General features: G+C 42.1%; 2 protein-coding genes and 2 long non-coding RNA genes across 5 annotated transcripts in view; 1 reads left to right on the forward strand and 3 right to left on the reverse strand.

The window, feature by feature from the left end:
* Positions 1-394: 394 nt before the first annotated feature.
* U3-55k (U3 small nuclear riboprotein factor 55K) lies at positions 395-2694 on the reverse strand. The gene is made up of 8 exons (XM_076786082.1): positions 2551-2694; positions 2308-2417; positions 2130-2233; positions 1830-2057; positions 1637-1749; positions 1357-1553; positions 935-1272; positions 395-853 (listed from the first exon to the last, which is right to left on the reverse strand). Exons 1-8 carry the CDS (start codon positions 2599-2601, stop codon positions 621-623), a joined length of 1374 nt encoding a protein of 457 aa, XP_076642197.1. The 5' UTR covers positions 2602-2694; the 3' UTR covers positions 395-620.
* A 3278-nt stretch (positions 2695-5972) lies between these two features.
* On the forward strand, positions 5973-6668 carry LOC143352987 (uncharacterized). The gene is made up of 2 exons (XR_013082036.1): positions 5973-6032; positions 6548-6668. It is a non-coding gene; the product is annotated as an uncharacterized LOC143352987 (long non-coding RNA).
* The window catches only part of LOC143352985 (uncharacterized), a 67559-nt gene continuing 49372 nt past the window's right edge, over positions 6521-24707 (reverse strand). The window contains exons 2-14 of one of the 2 annotated variants that reach the window (XM_076786065.1): positions 21822-22059; positions 20974-21082; positions 20822-20846; positions 20545-20746; positions 19607-19956; positions 18108-18174; positions 17175-17480; positions 16743-16854; positions 14969-15300; positions 12448-12561; positions 11506-11592; positions 7634-8308; positions 6521-7155 (exon numbers count right to left, since the gene is read on the reverse strand). In XM_076786065.1, the coding sequence (XP_076642180.1) occupies positions 6988-7155; positions 7634-8308; positions 11506-11592; positions 12448-12561; positions 14969-15300; positions 16743-16854; positions 17175-17480; positions 18108-18174; positions 19607-19956; positions 20545-20746; positions 20822-20846; positions 20974-21082; positions 21822-22059 (2785 nt within the window). In that variant the 3' untranslated portion in view covers positions 6521-6987. The remainder of the gene's footprint in view (positions 7156-7633; positions 8309-11505; positions 11593-12447; positions 12562-14968; positions 15301-16742; positions 16855-17174; positions 17481-18107; positions 18175-19606; positions 19957-20544; positions 20747-20821; positions 20847-20973; positions 21083-21821; positions 22060-24707) is intronic. The other variant, XM_076786066.1, reaches the window with a different exon arrangement.
* LOC143352986 (uncharacterized) lies at positions 9606-11463 on the reverse strand. The gene is made up of 3 exons (XR_013082035.1): positions 10533-11463; positions 10411-10463; positions 9606-9779 (listed from the first exon to the last, which is right to left on the reverse strand). It is a non-coding gene; the product is annotated as an uncharacterized LOC143352986 (long non-coding RNA).

A 24707-nucleotide genomic window follows, 5' to 3' on the forward strand; every position in this document is an offset into this window, starting at 1 on the left:
TTATTGCAAGAATGCACATCAAGTAGCGTACACTCGCTGTACCGTTTGTTGACGCGAATAACCACGCGAATTAAAAGTCGATTTGATTTATATGTACACGGTGAGCCCGAGATTCGCACGAGGACACGCGCGTTTATGCAGGAATAAGGGAGAAATAAGGGAGAATAAGATCGATCGATCACCGTGCCCCTCCGGTTAGCTTGCCGGTGGCACGAAAACCAATCAATGGCCGAGCCGCTTCTTTCTCGTAAGCGCAACTGTCCTCTGCGGCGATAATTGTTATTATACGAACGAATTCAAGACGGCATGGAATACAAGACTAAGAACAAGACCTAAAATGGGGACATAATATTTTATAACTCAACTTTTGTACAGAATAAATAAATACTTGTACTGTGGACCAATATTTGTTTTATTTCATTAGCACCCACCGTAAATGGAAATCGATCTCGACGATTTCGGAGGCGCTGCAGTCGTTGATGCAGTCATTTAAAAAAATAAACAACAAGTAAAAAAAGTAGAGGACGATCTGTGTTTTATACATACAACAGTCTTTATATGTATGTGTGTATATATATAACTCTGTACAATTGAGTTCTCTTCAGTTTCTGTTGCGTAAACTATTTATTTTTCCTCTGAACCAGCGGTATTATAATAATGCTATTTTTCGCTTCCGGTATGCGCCACCATCTTCCAAGTCTGTGCTCTTGACCAACGCCAGCAATCAGTTGTGTTCCATCCGGAGTGAAGTGCAATGCATTTATGAAACCTGCTAACTGAATTTCAAATAGCGGGTTCAACGATCTGAAGGAGTCGCTGCATTGCCATAGTTTTATAGAACCATCTCGCGAGCCTGCAATATCAAGTGCAAAATATTGATCGTTTCTTCTTTAAATAATATTGCGCAATATATCGAGGAAAATATATGCGATACCTGATGCGACTAAATCTGTATTGAGTAATGCAGTTATACTTGAGATCCACATTGGCTGATTATTCGTCTCGTCCATCCCGTGCGCGTTTGGCACAGAACACAGAGGTTTCTTCTTCAGACAGCCCCAAACAGACAACTGTCCATCATCTCCGCAACTGAAGAAATTTTCTTCGTTTATAAGCTTCACGCTGTCTATACTGCCACCATGACCATTAAATATGAGCTGCGATTCTTCGACGATTTTCCAAATTCGGACTGTCCCATCGAAACCACCGCTCGTGATAGCCCGTTCCCGTGCCAGTGCGTCTATCGCCGTGATACCACTTTGATGCCCAAATCTATTAAAAAGTTGAAACTATAGCATTTCAAAATGTAGACGCGACAAAATGCACCACCAAAAGTTTTTAAAAAACAATATTTACAAAGATTCAACGTATGCCATGTCGTCCAAGTTCCATACTTTCACGCTTCTGTCCTCGGAAGCAGAATACAACGTATGCGTGTCTTTACGAAAAACCAGACCAGTCACACTACCTCTGTGACCCTGCAAATTCTTTATATGATTCAATGTGTCCGCGCAAAGTACTTTAATATCTTTGCAACCACTATCTCCTACTACCTTTAAAGAGGAAAACTCTGATTTATGTATGCTCGTTTATTGCAAAATATATTATTTTCGAATATTTGTTTACATAGTCTCACCAAAAATTTGCCATCGGTGCTAATAGCCATACACTGTACACATTTCATTCCTCCTTCCTGATTCTTTCTCTTCCCTTTAATAGATTTTAATTTGGTGGTTTCTTTCAAAGACCCTAATGTACAGTACAAAGTAAGATAAAGTAATAGGAAAAGAATTATGCATTTGTTGGTGATTAAATTATAGGTAATATACATTTCACTAAACTGCCGTCCTTTGAGCCAGAGTATAAGAACTTTCCGCTGCTAGATAGGCATATGCAGGTAATAGAATTTTTGTGTTCTTTGCACTTCAAAATAATTGGCTCGTCGTGACCAACATAATTAGATGCTACGGTTTTCCTCAACCGTCCTTTCTCCTCTAAATATTCTTCATGTAACCTTTTTGTTACTGCTCCCTGCTCAAATTCTGCTCTATCTCTCTCTATGTTTCATCAAACTAAAGTTAGAACACGATAAAGCATAATTTTCTTGAAATATCTCTTTGAAAGGTTACCTTCTTCTTCAATTTGTTCTAAATATTTCTTTGCCAGTCGTATACGCTTCTCCTGTGCAGTTTCTTGTTCTTCCTCCTCACTTTCGTACTCTTGAGACCGACGTCTACAAACACCAATAATAATATCGCATCAGGATACCTAAATTTTGTTAATATAAGTTTACAGTAATGTATATACCCTTGGTTTTCCTCTGCAAGTTCTTCATCTGTGCTAGCAATACTTTCATTGTCGTCGGGTACAGATTTCTTGATGCTTTTTTTTCCCTTCTTTGCAGCATGACCAGTAAACTAAGAAATCAATGTGAATGTTTTGTTAAAATTAATATACGTTAAATATACTGTAATTCTGTAACATAACAAATATAAGCGTGCAATCTAAATAAAGTAAATACTAAAGCAAATATATAGATGTACAACATACCTTTCTCTTGTTTGCTACAGTACTTTGATTATTACGAATGAAAAATGACATGATATATTAAAAATACTTCGTATATTGTCTAACCTATTTCATTTCAAGCACATGGTATGTATTCGTACACATAAGAGCTGCCAACCATGCTTTCAAAAACGTTCCTAGTAAATACAGTAAGTTTTCGTTTCTCCGATCGGAGCTCCCTCCGAATTTGTTATAGGTATATGGTCTAACCTTCTCGTGGATCTAGTTGCAACATTTATCGTTCGTCAACGTGGAGGGCGTAAGAAATCTAGTTGTTGTTAACGATGTCGGTATTTCAGATCGTGAGATACGAAACCCCATATGGTGATTGGTCTACTCCTACTCCTATACCTCGTCTGTGTTTCGGCGTTCCCGATATAGTGCTGCCCCCTACTCTGATTTTTAGTATGGAACAAAACCATGTCAACTTTTTCGCCTGGATCAAATCCAGACGTGAGATAGAAAAATACATTGGATGATTGATCTGATCTGATGACATGATGATTGATTGGATGACTCCTATATCACGTCTGTGGTTACACGCGACCGTTGCGTATGGCGTAGTCTACGTTAGTGTAAGGTGTAAGGTGTAAGGTAGCCTGGTGCTCGGTCTCGTGCACTCGTGCCCGTAAATTCTATGTAGCGTCCTATCTGTCCTGTACGCCACAACTGGCAACTGGATTAAAGTCTTGCACTCCGAAAGAGTAACTTGTACTAATTCATTTGCGAATACGCAATACACTCCTCATTCTTTCAGAATTTTTCTTTTTATTAGCTCTTCATTTAGTTCTTACTTTTGTGACAGTGATAGTAATGTACCGAGTGACATGTCGTCTGGAAGCAGAATTTTTTTAACCATGCAACAGCGATTAGACGTCCTGAAGGATTTGGAGAAATGGCATATTTCAACTGTCGCCGAAAAATATGGTGTATCCGTCCATACAATTCGCCGGATAATAGACAATGCTGCAAAAATTTCCATATTTTCCAAAAGGAATAAGCAACATAAAGAAAGAAAATGTATACGCGAGCCATTATATCACGAATTGGAGCAACGTTTAATTCTGTGGTTTGAGGAAAGAAAAACACTCGGAGACGATATAACAGACAACAAGTTTTTGAAAAAGGCAGTTGAATTGAGAGACACCATAGGATCCTGCTCCGCTTTCAAAGTAAGCAAAGGGTGGCTTCAAAAATTTAAAAATCGCTACAAAATTCGTGTGGTGAAAGTATATAGGGAAAAATCCAGGGCAAACAAAGATGCAGCCCAGAGATTTGTCGAAGAGTTTAAAAAATTAATCAAAGAAGAGAACATTAATTTAGAAAATATTTATAATATGGATGAGACAGGATTGTTATGGAAAGCTCTACCCACAAAACCACTAACCAGAGCACAAAAAGGACGCATCAATGGATTTAAAATACAAAAAGACAGAATAACAGTAGGATTATGCACGAATGCGATTGGCATGCATAAGATTATGCCCTTGGTTATATACAATTATAAAAAACCAAGAGCTTTAAAAAATAGAATGGAAAATCTTCCCGTAGTTTTGAAATCGGAGAGCAATGCTTGGTTGAATCAAGAAATATTTATAGATTGGTATAGTAATCATTTCAAACCAAGCGTTAGGAGGTATCACACGGAAAAAGGAATTTCAGGAAAAGTTATTTTACTATTGGATAATAGTTTAGGACACAAAATGCTATTGAATCATCCACAGGATGACCACTTCAAGATAGTATATCTACCTGCCGATACCGCATCATTGATACAACCAATGGATCAAGGAATAGTTCGAGAAACCAAGACGGGTTTCCGGCATCGAATGATGCGGTCTGTATTAAAATCCGAAGGAGGATTAAAAACATTTTGTGGAAAATATAATCTACAAGATTGCATAGATATGCTAGCTGTATCGTGGGATGCGGTAAGCATCGGTAACATCAAGAATGCGTGGAACAAGATTATAGATTCTGCGACGATAAGAATGGAAGAAGAAGATAATCCACTGGTGCATGAAATGCAAAGTTTCATGAGCGTTATCTCCCAACAGGAAATGACATTGGAAAATGTAAGACAGTTTTTGTACAGATGTGAGAAGTGTGAAAGGAGATGCTTAATGGAGATAGAGAAAGACAGGGAAGACGAGGAAACTGAAAATGGGGAAGATAATGAAATTGAAAACGGGGAAGACAACGAAAATGAAAATGGGGAAGACAACGAAAATGAAAATGGGGAAGATAATGAGATTGAAAACGGGGAAGACAACGAAAATGAAAGTGGGGAAGATAATGATATTGAAAACGGGGATGCAGATCAGGGACATCAAGACGAGAATAAAGAAACAAACAACGACAGGGATCAAACTAACAAACTGCGCAGACTGGTACACCGAGGTATCAACGTCAATAAAGAACAAAGAGAGGAATTGCTATATATATTCCAAAGATTAGAATCATATAATTCGTATGTGCCACGGTCGGTGCAATTACATTTGGAGGCTATGAAAATTGTTTACGTGGGAGACCAAACAGAATAATATGAAAACATTTTCATGGAAGAATCCATCGTATCGTTGATGTCTCATAATGTGATACATGGAAGGAATGCGAAAGCAATTTGCAAAGAAACCATCTAATTGATCAGGCGTACACAGTTGAGTCACACGCATCTCGCAATTCGCTGAGAAGATTACCACTACTACTTCAGGTGTATCGCATTGCGTGACGGTGTTACCGGGGATTGCTTCCCCAGCATTTCGAAATTTCGGATGGGAACCAAGAAGCCGGCTAACCGAAAATTTGGAACAAGCGTAGGAAACCCAGCCACCAGGCCCGGATCAAAGGTTCGAAGTAGGGGACTTAGTGTTGAAAAAATAGAGTCTTTCGTCGACGGAATAAAAGTTCGCGGTAAAGCTCGTCCTAAAATATTCCGGTCCCATAAAAATCATCAGAAAATTCTGGTCCGCGGTGCACCGATTGGCGACATTAGAAGGACGAGCCATCGGGAAGGCTCGCGTTAGTGATCCGAAGGCATACATTCCACCACGAGATAATGGGAGCTAGCCTAAACCTACGTTTTACCATATTGTAGAACTCCGCATAATCGCCGCCTGGGATATCAACACCGGTGGTCAGACTGACGGAGACTCTGCAGGAACAACTCGAGTTCTCCTCTCAACGAGGCACAGTGTTGGAGATGCACCGCGAGCACCTAACCGAGTTGCCGTCCGCTGCCACGGACGAGGCACCTACGCGTCCGAGGCAGTGTCGCCAGACCGGGGAAATTTAGGAGAATACAGTTACCCGCGCTCTGTCATTACCGGATCAGTGACATGACATTGTGGCACATGCTCGACAGAGACGAAACGCGTCACATGGGGATGCTCGCCAAAGGAAAAAGTTGCACGCAAAAAGATCTGGTGCCAGATCTTTCGAGCCACGTTATTGCTGTTACTTCGGTAATATCATTCGCTAGACTGACAGCCAAAGTCTTCAGAAACAAATGCATGACAATGTCAATTCTTCGAGCTAATGTTATTTACAAAGTCAACTCTTAGTCCGAACAACGCTATGGCCGGCGATACGGCAAATTTATTTATTTTATTTAATTGATTCGGCAATTTTTTTTTATGTTTCATACGAATATCATCGAACAGTTTAAGCTAAAGACACGCGTAGGCAGTGCTTTCACCTGATGTTTACAGGTTGTTTCCAGCACGATACGTGTCCCGTGGTATGCTACAACTTTCGTCCGATTCGTTCTTTCCTATCTATCATATTTTTCGAGATATATAACTGTTGTCCTGTAAACCGGACACATTCCATGTACGATAAATTTTTCATAATGAAAACTCAAGTTTTCTTTGGAAAAATGACGGCCCTCTTAAAGGATAAGGAATAGGTTATTGAGCAAGGAAAGAAAGTCGAGACGAATACCCGAAGTCCATTAGGTATCATTGTCTTTATTTTTCAGTTCGATGCCTCCGTCGAGTTCCACGGCTCGCGTACATAGCCGGCGACGGAGGGGACTAAGTTTAGAGACACGGGCTTACGTGGTAAGAGGTGTCGCAGTGCCTTGTGTCGGTTAATAAAGGTATCAGCCGTTCTTTTTTTTCTTTTTTTTTTTTCTTTTTTTGTCTGTTTGTTTGTTTTGTTTGTTTGTTTGTTTGTTTGTTTGTTTGTATGTTTAATAACTCCTTACTCGCTATAATACGATAATAAATAACATATAAAAAAAGACGTACGGGTAAAAGACGTAAAAAAGAAGCTCGCCAATAGGGGGAGCGGTTTTTCGTCTACGATAAAGTCGATGTAAGTTTCCGAAAGAGCGTGCAAAAATGTACATTGTGGCAGAGGTACAAGGTGGACTCCTAATCGATCCGCTCGACATATACGATATAGCTACGTAGCTTCCTATCGGTTATTCTGCTCTGGATTCACTTTAATCGTGACTTTGTTGCTGAGAGCTGACGCTAGCTTCTCGACGCTGCTCTGCGGGAGTTTTCCTGGCTCCGAATTCGTTGTGTCGTTGTTGCAGGTTGTTCCGTTTTCGGGGATCGGCTTGATTGTTGACTGTCCCTCCTACGAAAGACAAAAGACATCAGAACTCTCACGGTCTTACTGTGCTACTGCAGTCCCACCGCTCTCCACCGAACCTACTATTAACTTAATTCCTAGTTCTGTCATTTTTACTCACATAAACGGGATCTATTGTTCGGTAGCAACTTCAGCCGAAGCTAATTTTGTTTACTGTTCGGGGGTATCATAGTGCTATCCGAAACACTCAAACAGCTGAATCATTTTCACTGGAGGACGCGTTACCAAATAATTAACAAGGACTGGTTGTACTGGTTGAACAATGGAAGCGAGACGAACATGTGTATTTTCTTTCGTTAAGTTTTACGATTCTAACGTAACGTAACGTAACATTCTTAAATTCTTTTAATTGCTCCGCTCTGTATAGTTATGGTAACCAGTGGACACCGAAATTTTTTATTTTGTCAACTATTTCGAATAAATGTTAACATCTGTGAAAAATTATAGCGAACACGCAACCTACCCCATCAGTCTTTCTTCTTAGGTTCGATCTCTGCAACGTTGCAGCCAGTTCGTTCTGCAATCTGGACACTACTGGCCCGTTCGCTATTTCATTGGTACCGTTTTTCTCTGGTCGTGCTTGCTGCGACAGGAAGTCCAGTTTGGAGGGTTGCTTGGCCTCTCCTTCGTACGCTCCTATTCTAATGGCGACTTTTCCCGTCGCAGGTTTCGGGATTTGTCCGTTCATAGCGGCTGATGGGACAACAGGAGGTTTCGGGACTTCCGACACGGGACTGATCGACGTGTCTTTCCCGTTAACCTGTGGCTTGTTTCCGGTGCCGTTTCCGATACCGATACCGGTGCCGGTGCCGGTGCCGGTGCCGGTGTGTCGGGGACTTCCGTTCGTGGTTACCGCCGAGTTCTGTAGAGGGAAGTATGTCGGCGGTGGCTTTGGGATTACTGGATTTGGCGTTTCCTTCAGTTTGAACGACTCGATGCTTTGCATCTCTACGGCGTCCTCGCTGCTCTTGCTCTTTGAAAGAAGCGGAAGTGGCGGCGGTGCCGGAGGTGCAGGTGGCGCAGGTGGAACTGGCGGTGCTGCTACCTGTGCAGGAGGTGCTGGGGGTGCTGGAGGAGCTGGTGGTGCCGGTGGGATGTTTGGCGTTGCAGAATTGTTCAGCACTCTCTTCTCTTGCTCCTAATAACGACAGAAAAAACATATAAACTATAAAAGACTGAAAACACGTTACATAAAACGACCGACGGTGGACACATTTTCAAGATATCCTATTTGCTCACGGCATGCAAACAGTTTCGAAACGGCATTGCGCGATAAGGCAAGGCCTTGCAAATCTGACGATGACAACGCGAAAATAGAAGGAATTAGAATACTTATCGCGTCCGGCTCCAAACATATTTTCATACGTTGCAGCCTTTATCGCATTCAAGCAATGAACCAAATGTCAAGAGACGATAATATCGACAGTATCTATGTCTCACTGGAAATTTCATGTTATCGTCAGCCTACAAGGACTACGGAGCAGTTCGAACGAGCGCACCGTCGAGATACAAGTTATTTTCCAGAGCGTCCCCTTTTAGACGTTATCGCAAAAACACGTTTGTTCTATGAAAATACATTCGAAAGGCTACGGGGGGCATACGCGCATACGCGCTACGAGCACATCAGGCTCCATCAACGCGAATGGCAGGTTCGCAACACACATCTGTCCCGTTATCGGTGGTTTTAGCTGAGCGTTCTTAATTGCCCTTTACCATGCAGAAATGACCGATCAAACGCGTCGATAGCACGTCAAACACAGAAAATTTGATAACTAACACCGTAGGGAGTGATGGTAACCAAGACCCGGCTCCTCCGTTTGGCATAGCTCACTGAACCGTCCATCCTCTGTGCTTCAAGCTCCTATCATTCGTCAATTAACTTTCCCCTCCATCGTCGATACGATCTCCTTTTCCAGCGGATTGGCAAATTTCAAGCACCTGCTTTGCCTTCGACGCGCTCCTTATAAAATCACGGGTCTGGCCGCTCGTTAATTAACAGTTCAAGGAAAAGCTCGCCGCCAATTAAAAGTTAACTGTGTTTCACTGTTCCCGTGATTGCGCTTGGAAACAACGACCGAGGACACGGAACGCCGCCATTTCCGAATCACGAATTACGGTGCCGGCGCGGCAGCGTCTCTAAGGACGTTGAGATTTCGTAAATCATAGTTCGTGGCCGGATCCGCGGTATTTTGCGGTGTTTCTGCGACCCACCTTGAACACCGATCGCACACTAACCGCACCAACAGTCACGAGCGTTGCCTCCAGCTCTTATGTAAGCTCTATTATTTTGCGCGTCTGCCACGGTTTGCAAGAAACCGACAGGTTGCGTGAACCAAGCTGGAATCGACCGTGGCGGCGGGCACTCGCGCGTATTTAAAGCGGTATCGACCAACCGATCAGCCTCGACTACCGACCGATAGCAGATCCTGTAATCTCAGAATCGTCGCATTCCAAGAAATTCTTCAGATTATCGAAAACAGCCTGTTTTACGTCCTACTCGTAATTCTCGTTCGATTCGATGCGAGACTTTCGCTTGCTCGAGGAGTTGCAAAGACTATTTCCTTCAGCAGTGAAATGACTGATTTGCGCGCGATTATGTACATTGAAATCTTTACGCATCGGAAGAAACAAAACTTTAGTTTTCTGTCAAGAGTTCCGAAAATTAAACGATACATTAACACGTCGACTGTCTCTCGTCTGCCACATACGGCTGATTTTCACCAGGCTCAGAAATCAATTTTCACCGTAATGGAAAATATTTATTTCTATCGAATGATTGCCAATATTTACAGGAAAATAATCCATTAGCTTCAAACACGTTGCACGACAATTCTAGAAAATGCTAGCAACTATACAATTGTCTAACAAATCTGTTACCTTAACTCTTTGAAGCTCCGTGTAACTTTGAAGTCAATCACTGATTATTATTATCTTACCGATCGATCTTATGCACCGGTGTTGTTAATACTTATATTTCACACATCGGGGTAAATTCAACTTCTTTTAAACTGTGAATTCACTGTTCATTTCTGTATCTAGAGGATGACATTTGCTGTTCTAAAGTTACAAAAATTTCTTTAAACTCCTAATAAAAATTCGGGCTTTGCATGTACTAAATTATTTAAATTTTGTTGGATACTCTGGCGATTGCAACATTCCAATCAACGTGTTAAACATAAAACATAAGATCCCCAGTCTAATGTTTAATCTCCACCCCTTGTAATCAGTATTAATATTTACATTTCGTGGTTAGTGCACATGTTTGTTATTCATTGAACACCAAGTTAAACCATCTGAAATATTACCGTGTCAATAACGAGCAAGAGGATCGAATCTTCTGATACCGATTTTCGAAAACTTACAGTGACTCGATCACATTTCTCAAAAAATTTCCTTTCCGATCAATCGAAAATCCTTCGCTAGTTTTCGCGACCGTGTCGGCGATACCGTAATCGCTGATCGTTTTAATTTTAATCGCGCTTCGTTAGCGATTTAATGTTTCCCGCGGCAGTCGACCTTCTCGAACGCGAGGGTACTGCAATACTGAGGCGAAACAGTGAAATGTACGTGACTATAAGCGGGCGGATCGGTCTCTATCTGAACGGAGCGCGTGCTGTATAACAGTTAATAACGCGGTTCTTCATAAATTCAGGTGCAGCTGAGCGTACGCGTTCACATACACGGAGGCGTAACGCGCGCGATTCTTTCGGGGCACTATTACCTGCGTTATCTCTGTTCAAAGCGTTATCCGTTTGCATTAGTAGATCTCGCCGGTTGTGTAATTAACTGTGTAAGAATGTCCGTATCACCGACAGATGCTCCCGGTCTCATGTTTGCTTCGCGGTTCTCTTTTTCTTTCTCCCGTTTTCTCTCCTTTTTTCTCAGATACCAATATTTAATACACGCCGGTTGCTATGCATAATCCTCACTGGGAAACCGTCTTCGCCGCGCGTAATAATTCCGACTCGGTTGCTAATAGGGTTTTTAATTGGTCCTAGACGTACCCCTAGTTCCGCTTTTTCCACAGAGCGTTCGCCGCGTATCGTCGCTTGAATCTAACGAGAAATTTTACCTGCTCCGCTCGGTGGTCAGAGGCTGTAACGTCTTCGCCGGCGAAAGAAAACAGTGAAAGTCATCGCTGAACGATGTCATTGCTCGTTGCAAGCGCGATATACGATGTTTTCGTTTGCGCGGAATTCGTCGAACGAATCGCGGTATTTCACCAAGAGATAACAGCGACGGAAAGACACGCGCTTCCGGAATTTTACAAACGTGTCAATTCGGCGATTCGAGGAGGCCAGATAACGACAGATAATAGGATCATCGTTCTCTTACCTGTTCGATGGGCTGATCGGAGAAATGAACTTTCTGCTGGTTGGAGTTGAACATCTTCCGGTGAGCACGCTTGAACTCCTCCATTAGCTGCAACAGAACGAAACGTTGCAACCACCTATGTGTGTAGTCAATTGCGAGAAATTATCGGCAGCGGACTCGCTCGAATGTGGTTTGATTATCGTCGCCGCTTAATGTTACTTTTACTTCTCGATTTAGAGGCGAGGAACGGAATTGATCGGAGACGCAGCAAGAACACGGTGAAATTGCAAGTGCATCGCCCGCCCGCCGCCCCGCGCCTCGCCGCGTCCACGGTACGGTTGTAGTAAAGCTCGAGCCCACCTCTGAATATCGTCGTTTGCAACGCTCATACACGAAAGTTCGATCGTTTGCAACATCGCGGCAATAATTTTTAATTAGATCAACTCTCTCTCTCTCTCTCTCGACTCATTATTTCCCCGGGTCTTTACAGCCTCGAGGCCCCGGCTCGATGTGATGTTTCCTCTGTTCGAGCGCGCGCTTGGCTCGTACTAATTAATAAATAGCCGAAACATATCTGTACACGATAAACGAGATTAGTAATTAAACGCTGATCAGACTCGTGTGTGGAATTGAATTTATTATATAGTCGTTTGGCGGTCGTAAACGAGTTTATGTACACAATTAAAAACAAAGAAGACGATTTCAAAGTGCTTAACAACTCAATTGTGACGATTGAATAAATGTCAATTATTGTAATAATTAATTAATATTTTTATAGTACTGTTCATCGAATATCATTCAGTGTTTGTTACAGGGTTCTTACCCCATGCTGTACTAAATAGATTTATGTCATCATTTCCCACGAAAGCACCTTTATAATTTCAGTAATTGTAGAATAAAAAATCGGCATTACAAGAGATATTGTAAATCGTGATTTTTATGAGATTGAAGAAATATAAATACCTTATCATGGGTGACCTTCTGTTCTTGCGCCCTGAGCGCTTCTGGGTTCTGTGGCTTGCGTGCTTCTTGCGTCTTCTCCTTCATAGCTTCTGCTTTCGCGAGGTTTATACTCCTCTGAAAGCACACGGAAAACTGATGTGTATCGATGATGGACGAATGCCGATTGCGCTACTAAAACGATTTGTTATTGATATGCTGAGATCACGTCGCCCAGGACTGTACTATACCGCAGCTGTTACTATCGACTACGTGTACAGTAAGATTATTTCGCGACAATGAGCGAAGCAAGGTAAGAGTTCGCGATGAGTCTACCTTCTTGGAAGACAATATCTATTTAAGGGAACGTTATCTCGAAATATGACGTAAAAGATACCGTAAACAGAGGCAGAGAATCATTGTTTCACGCGTTCGTCATGCGAGTTGCCAAACTTACGCAGTATCGTCGTGCGAAGAAAGCTGAAACTATTTTTTGTTTCTACATCATCGACGCATGCACTCTGTGCTTTTGAATAATAAATTGCAGACCATGATTCTTGAAGAGATAGACAGGCAGCGTAGGCGCGTTTAACACTACACAAGAAAGCGTGACTAACTTGGTGAATGACTGATAATTTCACTTTTCAAACTGCAGTACTCTAGGTATCGAGACAACGATGATTCAGACAACGCGTCCAAGTGTAACAGATTAATGAAAGTATGGAGTGTTAATCATTACGAGAAGATAAAAGAGACTTTATGAGTTATTCGTTGAACGGAGAGGTCGTTGTACAAATTGCCTACGCAACCTTCGTGTCGTTTATCTTGTAGAAAGTCCCATTTACGATTCGTCGCTTCGTCGATAACCAAGAAGACTGACGGGGACTAATTCGTCCAGAATCTAGGATACTGATATTAATCGAGGATAGACATTCAAAGATACAAATATCTCAACCCCTTGAGGACGACTGTCTATCTGCATCTAATTCCTATACATCTAAAAATAATAGTTCATTTACTTAAATGATGACCAGTACACACTTTTCTTTTAGTTCTCTAAGGAAAATATCCTTCATACTTTTACAACATCTTGATAGTCACCTTGGTGAGAAATCTTAACAACTCTAGCCATACTAGCTATGACAACGCTACATATACATATCTAGAACTACGTTATGTCTACTGCTAGAAAAACACACACACACACACACACAAGAAAAAAGAGGAAATAAAAGGTAAAGGATTTTCAGAATTAATAAAAGGTACAAAGAATGAGAACTTGTTTGAGTATAGAATTTTCTGCTCCAATTGTTTCTTTCTGTGTGAAGGATAAAAAAAAAGTAGCTCTAAAATAAGTACTATTTTAACGGTAAAAATAAGACAGACAGGCGAAACCATTTCAACTAACTACTGCAAATCATACGAATAGAATAGATTAGAATAAAACGTGATATCGAAAGAGGTACATTAGCATGAGAGGATGGATTGAACGGAACAACATGATAAACAATCTGTCCTTTCTACCATTCTTACAATCTCACGCTCCTATCTTTGTCCACTTAACGTTTAAGACTTCCTAATCGTTTTTCACGTACTATACTGATCATCGCTTTTGAATGAATCGTACGTGGGTTTGGCTATCTTGCTCTATTACAGATAGCTGACTCAAGCTATCAAGCAGGCTGTGGATCTTCGTAAACGTAGAGTACAATAATTTTTTGAAAAATGTTGGGCTGGATAAGGTAATCGCGGACAGCGGGCAATGACTGTCAGTATTATTATTAGAAAACGGCACGACTTAAGTTTTTAAACAACAAAGTTTAAAAACAAGCTTCATTTGGTTTTTAGCGTGATAGATGTAATGTCTGTGCAGAATATGTACAGATAAATGTGCTACGAGTACAAAAGTCTATACTTATATTTTATATGAATATTTTTGATTTATCCGTTTAATCAATCGGTTTTATCAATTAACGTATATGCCGATCAACGAAGGAAAAAGAAGAAATCAGAAAAATATAAAGAAAAAACTTATGAAAAGATTAAGCTTAAAGGGAGAAACTAAACGATCGAATCTTTCTGAGAACGATGATACCGACATAGACGAAACGGAAAATAAATGTAATATTTGCTACTATTTTGGCCAGGACAATGAAATGTATGGTTGCGGTGTACCTCTTGCGGCCTTTGAACCCTCTCGGAATGCTTCTGGTGGGTGTCCAGGGTGTCCCAAAAATGTTTCAAGGCAGTAGAACGTTTTTGGAGCACCCTGTACACGCGAAAACTGTAAGCGTTCCTGAACCACCATTGTACGCAAAACGACCATTATTAGCCAGAGGTGTGGGCAATGGTAGTCCTTTTCATTTTTCCAAGTTTGCTCGAGCGACCGCCATTGCCCCATTCTCCCCTACACCTATTGCCACTGTTCTACCGTTTCCTTTGGATTAAAAGAAATGCAGGTTTGCACGAATACCGGTAATTTATTCGGAGGAGTAGTTGTGCGACTACTTGTTGGTTTCACAAAAGAAAACTGCCGCACTCGTACCTGCTGTGCCCGCCTCTGCAGTTCTTGCGTTATGGCAGTGCTCAAGTCGGTGCAGGCGATCGGCGACGTCCTTGTGGCACAATTGCGGGGTGCCGGATGCGTCGTAGCTGGCGTGTCATTGGGTTTATTGGTCCCGGTTGTGGCTGCCGTCACCGAACCATAAGAGACTGTCGACGGTGGCTCGCAGGAGGACGTTGACAATGACGACGAGGTCGAGGCAGAGTCCTTGCTGCAGGACGACTCCAAGCTCGACTCGGTTTCCGTTGAGCCTGTGCTGCCCATTGACATCGTGCTGCCCATTTGCATGCCCATGGCGTTCATTGGTTTCGTCTCTGCGTGAACATCGTTCTACCGTCGGTTTATCATTCGTATTTTCAAAAGTTTGCAACGCAGCACGCTTCTCCGCTACATAACTCCGCTACATAATTTCAAACCGGCCGGATCGAATGTTAAAAAATTCATGTGATTCGCGGCATAAAGGTGTCTGGAGAATTTTATAATAGAAATATATACTTTTTTAACACGTTAACACTTTGCTTTAGGACATCGAGCTTGACTTGTTACGAAGATTTCGAATAGAATTCATTAAACGTGTAAGATATTAATTTTCTACAAACAGGTATAAAATTCTATCTTTCCGACGTTGATGTTTTTCCAGTAGAGAAAATATAGACATATAGTAAATATCAATTTACTCTCTCTCTCTCTCTATCTCTTTCAGATGCTTTTGTACGACGGAATTGTAATCGATGTAGCCGTAAAATAAATTGTAGTGCAACGAGTTCGGAGCCTATTTTGTGTATCTTTCTGTTGAAGCCGGTATTTAAATAAATTTTCCCGTTTTTTCTGTAACTATCAATCTTTTCAATTTCGTAATGTAAGGATCTTACGATATTTCTTAAATTTGAGTGACTAACACGGCCTGCACCAAAAGCTTATTGTCAGCGAATGTTGAATATCGTCATTAGGACATGAACATTCTTCACATAACTCCGCGTATAATGTATTAGCTTCGTTTTTTGTGTCGCGCAAGTAGACAATTGACTACATGACACGCGCAACAAATTTTGTAATCTGAATTGACGTATCAAATTTTATCATCGTCCTCGACGAACAAATACATCCAGTTGATCCAGTTATGTAATCAGTCACGATAAGGTTTGTTTGGTTGAATAAATATTTCCGCTTAATTCCAACGATCTTAATCTACTTCTGTATCTCTGACCGTTTTCTATCAGAGAACGTTTTGATTTCACCACACAGAGCTGACCATGTTTTGGCTTTACCTTGCTGCGTTCTTGAAATCTTTTTTCCACGCAATCAACTTTAGTTGTGTCCTTGTTTTGTAAAGTTAGTTTTGTGTTTGAGAAAAATGTATAAGAAACTTATTACTGGATTGCGGATTTTTGCGTAAAACGAAAATTGTCTGCATTCATTAGAAGGTACAACTCATATCTTCTTTTTCATTGAAATTAGAAAAATATGCTAGAGGACAAAGCTGAACGCGTTAATACTCTTTTAGTGAATGCAGTTTTTCGCGAATTTAGGTCAATTTCCAAAATCCACAGATTCTTAGATCTTTCGATACGTTTTTTTTTTCTGCGTCAACCGATTTCAATGGCTCGAAAAAAGCTCGAAATGTCGGGCCGTTCGATCGGATTTGAAAAAAGTGATACTGTTAAAAGGGCGTTCGAACACTGTCGTGTAGCTGATCCGAAGACTGCAGCAAAGATGGCAAAAGCTGATCAGCAAAGTCGTCGACTTCGAGACAAACCTGCTGGCCATTTATAAGACAATGGTGGCGGTGGTGCGGGCGGGCAGACAGACTGATGCACCTCTACCGTAGTCACCGTTTTCCTGTCTCCTTCGTTCTGCATGCCGTTTTCCTACGAACACCAGAAGAAAAGTCATCAAATTTGTCCAGGTGTAGCAGAAAGAAAGATCAACAGCCTCGCGATCGTTTCTCTTTTTAATTGAATGCTCCGAAGGTGTATCGTAGAGCGATCGTCACGCTAATTCGATCGGAAGATCGAAGCCGATTATGATGGCAGTATGTAGAAAGCGCCGGTTAAACGTGCATTATAATTACCGAAGAACGAGTTTCTTTTCGATTCCGTGACGGAATTCCGTTTCGGGAATTGTTTGCATTCGCGAAAAACGTTCACGGTTGAAGGAGCCAGCGAGAGTTAGAAAGCTTCTTCCTTACTTTGGATCCGTGATACGGAGGAATGTCGTCGGCCGGCCCGTCGTAGATGTACTCCTGTTGTCTGCAGTTGTCCCGGCGATAAGCTAATCGACGATTCGCCTCGTCCCGCGGGTTCGCGTCGAAATCGTGGACCTCGTAATCGATTCGAGGCGCCACGGGGTCGTAGAGGGGCTCGTTGTCGATCTCTTCGTCGTAGCTGCGCGAATTCGGGTGACCTGGCCCGGCCATGTGCCTGTGATTTTGGTTCTGGTTTTGATTGATACGGATCACCGTGGTGTTGTTCGGCTTGCGGGTCCATTCCTGCGCCTGCAAGTCGATTCAAACGATTTCTAAATACATACCGCGTTATTCCAAAGAAAGATTATATACATACATATTACATATGTATGTAATACGTTGGTACCTACACACCTATATAGGGATTCAAACTACTTTCCAAGTATTTCTACTATACACGCTTTCTCTGTTTCTGAACTACCGAACTTCTGATCTTATTCAAATTTTACGCACTGCGTGTCCAGTTAATAGACTGTGAATTTTACAGATTTATCATATTCGCGATTTTCTTTACAATTAGTAGGACAACGAGTCGTTGAATTAAAGATAAAATTTGTCGTTTCTTCACACGATAATTAACACGTTCTCGTAACATGGTGCTATGCCTACCATCGATCACTTGCAAGGGTCAAAACATGTAATTTCATAGCAAGGTTAAGACTGGAACATACATTAGCAACGAAAGAGTACACGCGAGAACTAGTAGTACATGCTAGTCTCTTATTTATCGACAACAAAAGGAAATAGTTTTTGACAATGTATCGGCCTGCAATGAAAACATCGAGTAGCTTGACCGAAAGGTCAGGTAACATTTTTCTGTCACCTTAAATTAGTTTAGTCGGTGTAGTTGCTATTGTGAATTCGACATGTATGTACCTGGTCGTTGTGCGGCCATTCCGACGAACTGCAACTGCTCGTGGACAAGGCTAGCGGGCAGCAGATCCTAGAAAATCCGAAGACACATGGTCGAATGAGTTTTCATCGGTGATTACACGCGCTACTTTCTAATTTCCAATTAAACGACGCCGCGAGGAAGCACGATCAACCGCGGCGGCTCTAGCACAGGATGCAGGTTCGTGAGCCCGCGAAGAATTCGTCGTGCTCGATACTTCGAGATTATTATCGCGAAATGTCCTATTAATAGAAAGAACGACTTTCTCCCGAAGTAAATCCATCGATGCCACTTGATAACAGCGTGTAACGAGAAAGATATGTATCCGGAGCCGTAGAGTGGTCTCGCTCTCGCTTCCCTACCGAACGAACGTTTAATCGATCGTTCTTAACGAGAACTACGTACAATGCCCCACAGTTTTCTGATCCTGTAACTGTGCGCTACCTTTGATTAAATTTCGTCATTCTACATCTCCCCAGATAATTAACGTTTATCCGATCGGAAGCTCGTTAACATTGATTATCGAATTTTCTATGCATTCCGATGAATAACATAACATTACTGCGCAGTTCAAGTATTATTTCCAATGTTTTCGGCCCAATTATATTCGAAGAGGGTACATTCACCCTTTGCTGAGGATTCTTTCGAAATACTATGAATATTTTCCTCGGGCAATTGGATTGCGTGTCAAAGTTTTAAATAATGGGAGCAACGTATACTGCTGATCTTTTGTTCTGCATACGATTAAATGACACGTTTGCAACTCCAGGAGTTAGATGCAAAGTATGCGATGCTATCGCTGCGTCGACATTCGTCCTCAAAGGGTTCGGAATAGTGTTACAGCATATTTGTCAGCTAACACCAAACACGTTTCACGAATTTTAACCTTTCAGGGGCACCATCGCCTAATCATCGATTTCCTTTTGTACAATCGACTTTGCGTAACGTTACAGATGCTACCATTACATGTGACGTAGTTCGACTCCTTTATAGTTTCGTAATTATTTTCAAGTTCTAGAAAGTAAATCGTGTACACGACTTCATGTAATAAATGCTGAAATACTGGTCGTTCTTCAGGATTAACACTAAACCTATCACCGCCAGTCAAATAACTTGGTATTTTAACGATTACTGAAATTACAAAGATGCTTCCATCGGAAACGATTCGGTCTTCGTTCAAGCGCATATAACAAAGATCGCGCGAAATTTAAGTAAATTTATTCTTGTCATTTTCAAAAGCCGTTTTTGTCAAACGGCCGTTTCTGTCAGTTTTATTGCTCGCCAGGTTTACCGTTAGGATACCAAGGAAAGACGAAGTGTTAAAACGCAAAAGTTCTGGCAATAGTGCTACCGGTCGACCGTTGCGCGTCGGTTCCATTGTAGTTGGCAGCATTATTGCCGATCGAAGCGATAGAATATTAAACCACCGGGGGAAGATTGAAAATCTGCATTGGCTCAGGCTCGCATCTTTTTCGCGACTAACCTCCCGTTTCGGTTGCAGGTATCTTCGCGAGGGTATCGATGGTGCATTCTGGCGTCGTGCTGATGCTGCGGCGAGTAGGAAGAATTCTGCTGAGGTTGCGGACTGGCCGCGGCTACGCTCGACGTTTCCGAGTCGTAGCCACTGGAGCCTCGGGTCCACAGCGGCTCGGGACAGTCGTAAAGGTGATTTGGCGTGGGTCGTTGCACTATTAGGTCGAGAATGGCGGAGCTTCTCATTACCTCGATGGCTCTTTCGAACGGAAGATCGGTGAGTCGTTGCCCGTTGCACCAAACGATCACGTCGCCGGCTTTCAGCCCGGCAGCCCTCGCTGGCCCGTCGTCTCTGGTACCCTGAATCAATTTTCGTTACGTTAACTCTGCTGATCGATTGCTAGCCTTTCGTCCGATATACCTTCTCGTCAAAGTTTACTCAGCGGACAAATTTTCATCGAGCGTAAAGAACACGTTTTTACGTGTCTTTGAATTCTACAGGATTTTTCGCAACATTTCGTACTTCGGGTTAGAAAAACAGTCTGTCTCCATGGTATAAGAATATTCTATTTTTGCCGTACACTGCAGTTCACCGTTTTAACATGTGTTCGAGAGTTAGTCATTTTTGGTTGAAACCCAGAAAACAACTACGATCCAAAAATAATAAAAGCGTGACTATCGAGTCTCCTACCGGCTGCTCGGCTGATTAACGTGCAATTGGTTGTTGCATGTTGATTCAACAGTTTATATCGTACCAAAGACAGAAAATTAAGTGTCACTTCGAATAATGTGTAAGTACACCGCGGATTTGATGCATCTATCGTCAAAATGGGTGGCTGCAGTTTGAACTAGTAGAAGAATTGAACGAAATTAAAGATCGAAAGAAATTCGTAAGTGGTTTCAGCGGATACGAAAAAATGATTAATTGTTAATAGAATCTCGGACTACCTGGACAGTGAGGCCAGGCACGATGCCTCTGCATACTCCGCAGCCTAATCGTCCCTTCTCTCCAACGAGGATCCGAATCCTAACTTCGGTGCTAGGCACAGCTCCCACACCGGTCTCGTTGTACTGCAATTGTTGCTGTTGTTGTTGTACCATGTGCCAGGTCACCGGGTCATTCGGATTGCTTTGCGAATCATAAAGTACTCTTTATAACGAGAAAAGGATCGTCGGAGCGAATCGTTTAACAACTCCACTGTTTTGACGACTGATTGGTACTTACTCTTTCACAGGTATCATTCCCACGCCTGAAAGAAAAAACAGAATCAACGAATGTTCGGAGCAGGTAGGAAGACGCTGAACAACGAGCTGAACAGGTTAAATGCCGAATCTCAACACGAATACCATAAATAATCGCAAAAACCTGATAATTACTTCGAATCTTGAGGACGAGCACTTGCTGATTTTTTGCCAGAAGCGCAACTTCCTGATGGACGGCGTCCTCCACCGGATACCCGTTCACCCTTATAATTTGATCACCGACCTGAAAGCAAGACAGACAGCCGGTGAAACCATGCGAAATAGAGCGGAGATGGGTTGCTTAATGGCAAAATCGATTCGCCACGGTTCCCGTAAATTCAATTGTTTACAGTTCGTCAACAAGGGATTGCGAACTGCTACAATTTTTCGACAACCGCAAGGACCTTTTTTCGCACATCTTAGAACGGTCGTAAACACAAAAATGTGCCACGCAAAATGGCACGATGTTCGATGTTCGGATTCGAAGAAAATGTTGCAACTTGAAATTTAGTTTTCATTGGTTTCTCGTTTAGCAATCGTTGTTTGAAAAATAGGATATTTTATACCTAATATATGTAAATGCGAACAAAATGTGATTTTAATTGCAGGAAAATTAACATTTAGATGGAACTTTCGTAATGCTGGTTCAAAGATGCTTCAGGCGGACAGGACAGTGCTCGCGGACACCACACTGTAGGTACATATATAAAGAAAATAAAAATCTGAGTTCTACGAGCCCGGACACTGTAAGGTTTCAAGAGAATCTATTAAAGATTCAATTGGAAATGAGATTCTTTTTCAGCACTCGAGGTCTTCAGCTTCTGTAACGTTTCGAATTCAAATTCTGCGAAGTGGATCGTTCGGAGGTGTGCGGAGCTTTTTTTCTTTTCGTTATTGGTGAGCAAAAAGAAGGGTTTACGAGTTGGCCGTATATTTTTTACAGTCTGTAATAACGACCGCGAGCATATTACGAGCAGACCCACCCTTAATCCATTCCGATGGGCTTCTCCTCCTGGCTGCACGTCGCTCACGTAAAATCCAGCGGCGTATTCACGACCACCGCGTAGAGAGAAGCCGAATCCTGATGCTCCACGCCGTCTTAGCCTCACGTTCCTGGTCACACCGATGACGGCCATCCTGCCGCCTCCTGTTGTGTTCCCAGGACCGCCACCGGTCGATGGTACCATGACGGCACTGGGCGTGCCGGAAGAACCACCGGACCTGAGGGAATTCAAAGACCGTACAATTCAATTCTGCTTTCTGTGTCTCCGTAACCCTAGTTTTAAAAGCTTGCCAAAAATAGAGACTCGCTTTTTCGTCAATGAAACCAAAAAGTGGCCAAAAGACTAAAGATTTAAATAATGTTGTCGAAATGGTAAAACTGTTATTTTCTGAGACAGCCGAATTTCTATAAAACAATATTCCAACGCCTTCTTCATAAAACCAACAATTGTTTAATGAAAATCTAGCTACACCGAATTTCTACTATCTTTTTTTTTTGTACGAAATGTCACTGATCGCTTAGTGTAAACAAATATTTAGGAACAACGTAGTAGCATCACACGGAGAAAATAAACATTTTTCATATCGTGGCTTTACATGACAAAGCATCGTCAAGATATTTCGCTTTTAATGCGACACGCGTGCACAACGGGACGCGGTCATTGCAGCGAGTCGCACAATCGCAGTAATTTTACGCACGGCGAGGAATTTGATGCTTTTAGCTCTGGAGCAGAGGATCATTGTTACGGCTATTGTTTCGCGATTCGGTATTGCCAGTCCGCGCAGAAAGTGGAGCGCGATTCATTTGCCCGGAATGGAGACGCGAGTACCCGCGTACATACGCGTATGTATGTCTCTGTGTCTGTATGTATGCATGTATGTGCTCGCGATGCAATGTTTACCCTGGATTCAGTGGCGTTAATAAGCCTCTTCTTTTCCGTTACGTAAAGCGGGCAGCATTACTTTCTCGTCGTGATTCCCGCGCCGCGAAATCACTCGAAATCGTGTCTGCCCCTAATAACGACAATTATTCGTACAACAGAAAAGACAACAGCGAAAGGCACTCGAGACGGTGCAGTCTCTGCGCAGTTTCCGGCGTGTATGCACCCAGGTTTCGATTCCAATATCTCGCCTGCAACTTAGATGCCTGCGGTGAGACGATCGCACCCCCCACGAAATGCCCTGCAAGGGTGGCGGTGATGGCGGTTTCGGTCGCTTCCGATTGATTTCCTTCCCCTCTAGACCTGGCTGCTATTAGAGTAATTATACGGGGTGATTGCGTTGTCTATAGTTCCGTTAAATCAACTTACTTATACCGACGCTAGGAGCCTAATCCTTTCACCGATTCAACGATTCACCGATTCACCGATTCACCGATTCACCCCCGATTCACTGTTACATGTTTCTTAACCCAATCAAATTCGTCGGAATGGTCCCTCAAAAGCTTTCCATTTTACGATCACGGAAACGATCAAGATACACCTTTGTCCAAAATTCCCAAGTATATTTATAGCGGCTCGCGAAACCGTTCGAACGCCCTTTAAAACGGTACAACTTTTTAAAAATCGGACCAAGCGAACTGACTTTTTTTTTTTTTGTTAGCCATTAGATGCATTGGTTTGCTAAACGACGTGCAAAAAAGCTTTTGAAAAAATTGCAATCGGTACTTTTTCAAAAACTGTTTTATTCGAGCCCGTAAAATAAATTTAAAATATGCATTCTGCAGATCTACGTTAATCACGCACCCGTTGAAAATTTCTGATGAAAACAGCGCTCGCCTGAACGACTGTTAATTGTATTATTATACCGGAAAAGATGCTGGTAAAGTGGTTCCGGAAAGTTTGACGAGCCAGTAAATCTTAATGTATATCGAAGTCGCGTGGAAAATTTCATTGTACCGCAGTGCATTACACATAATTTCACGCTGCAAGTTGTAACTGGCGGTTACTTCGAAAGATTAATTCAATGATCTTCCACACACGAACGCCGAGCTTTGGATACGCGGAGAAAAGACATTCACGGTTCATCTCGTACGTTCACTTTTCACAATAGCCTCTCAAAGTTCCGACCTTCGGCTCCTCGACAAGTTGTACTTACAAGATCAAGTTTTTATACGTTTCAGACGCTGAATAACCTTGTGTAATAGGTCATTGCATTCGTTTTAAAAATGATCGCTCGCGGAGCGAAGATGAACCGTTTACGTGATCGATATCATGTGTACTTGGGGTTTTAAACTATGGACCTAATTATATTTCTTCCTCTGTGAGAGTCATCGCATACAGTCTGGTTCAAAATGATGGGTAGAACCCATCGAGTTGTAGTAAACATAATATTCTATAAACTCGAAGATTAGAGTAGAAGAAATTTGAAATTAGAATGGGCCATCTTTCTTTCACTTTCACCGTAGACGGTGTAAACAGAATAGTAACACCGATGGCGAAATGATAGCACAGTTCAGGTTCGTTTAGAAATTCTTCGTTAGTACATGATCTGTCTGTCGGTTGAACAACTGGATTTGTCTTGTTGGATCTTGTGTTGCATGCAACTATTAACGTGGGTCGTGGAAAAAAGTTAAGTGAAACGGAGATTATGAGAATTATAGAGTCGTATAATCGAAATTTAACTATGCCTGGAATTTCAAGAAGGATACGAAAAAGTCGTAAAGTGATTTATAATGTGTTGAAACACCCAGAAAATTACGAAAGGAAGGCACGCTGTGTGTGTGTGTGAGAGAGAGAGAGAGAGAGAGAGAGAGAGAGAGAGAGAGGCCGGCAACATTAACAGAACGTGGACAAAAAGGGCTGAAATATGTAGCTAGCGAAGGAGATGTTACTACGAATGTTTATCGTACGAATGTACATTTCCTT

This window comes from Halictus rubicundus, chromosome 3 (assembly GCF_050948215.1).
Source record: "Halictus rubicundus isolate RS-2024b chromosome 3, iyHalRubi1_principal, whole genome shotgun sequence".
Classification (NCBI taxonomy): domain Eukaryota; kingdom Metazoa; phylum Arthropoda; class Insecta; order Hymenoptera; family Halictidae; genus Halictus; species Halictus rubicundus.

Coding starts and splice junctions, on each gene's coding strand:
- U3-55k (XM_076786082.1), bottom strand. CDS start 2,601: ATGTCATTTTTCATTCGTAATAATCAAAGTACTGTAGCAAACAAGAGA. Junction 2,058..2,129: donor AGAACAAATTGAAGAAGAAG/GTAACCTTTCAA, acceptor GATGAAACATAG/AGAGAGATAGAGCAGAATTT. Junction 1,273..1,356: donor ATGGCATACGTTGAATCTTT/GTAAATATTGTT, acceptor ACTTTTTAATAG/ATTTGGGCATCAAAGTGGTA.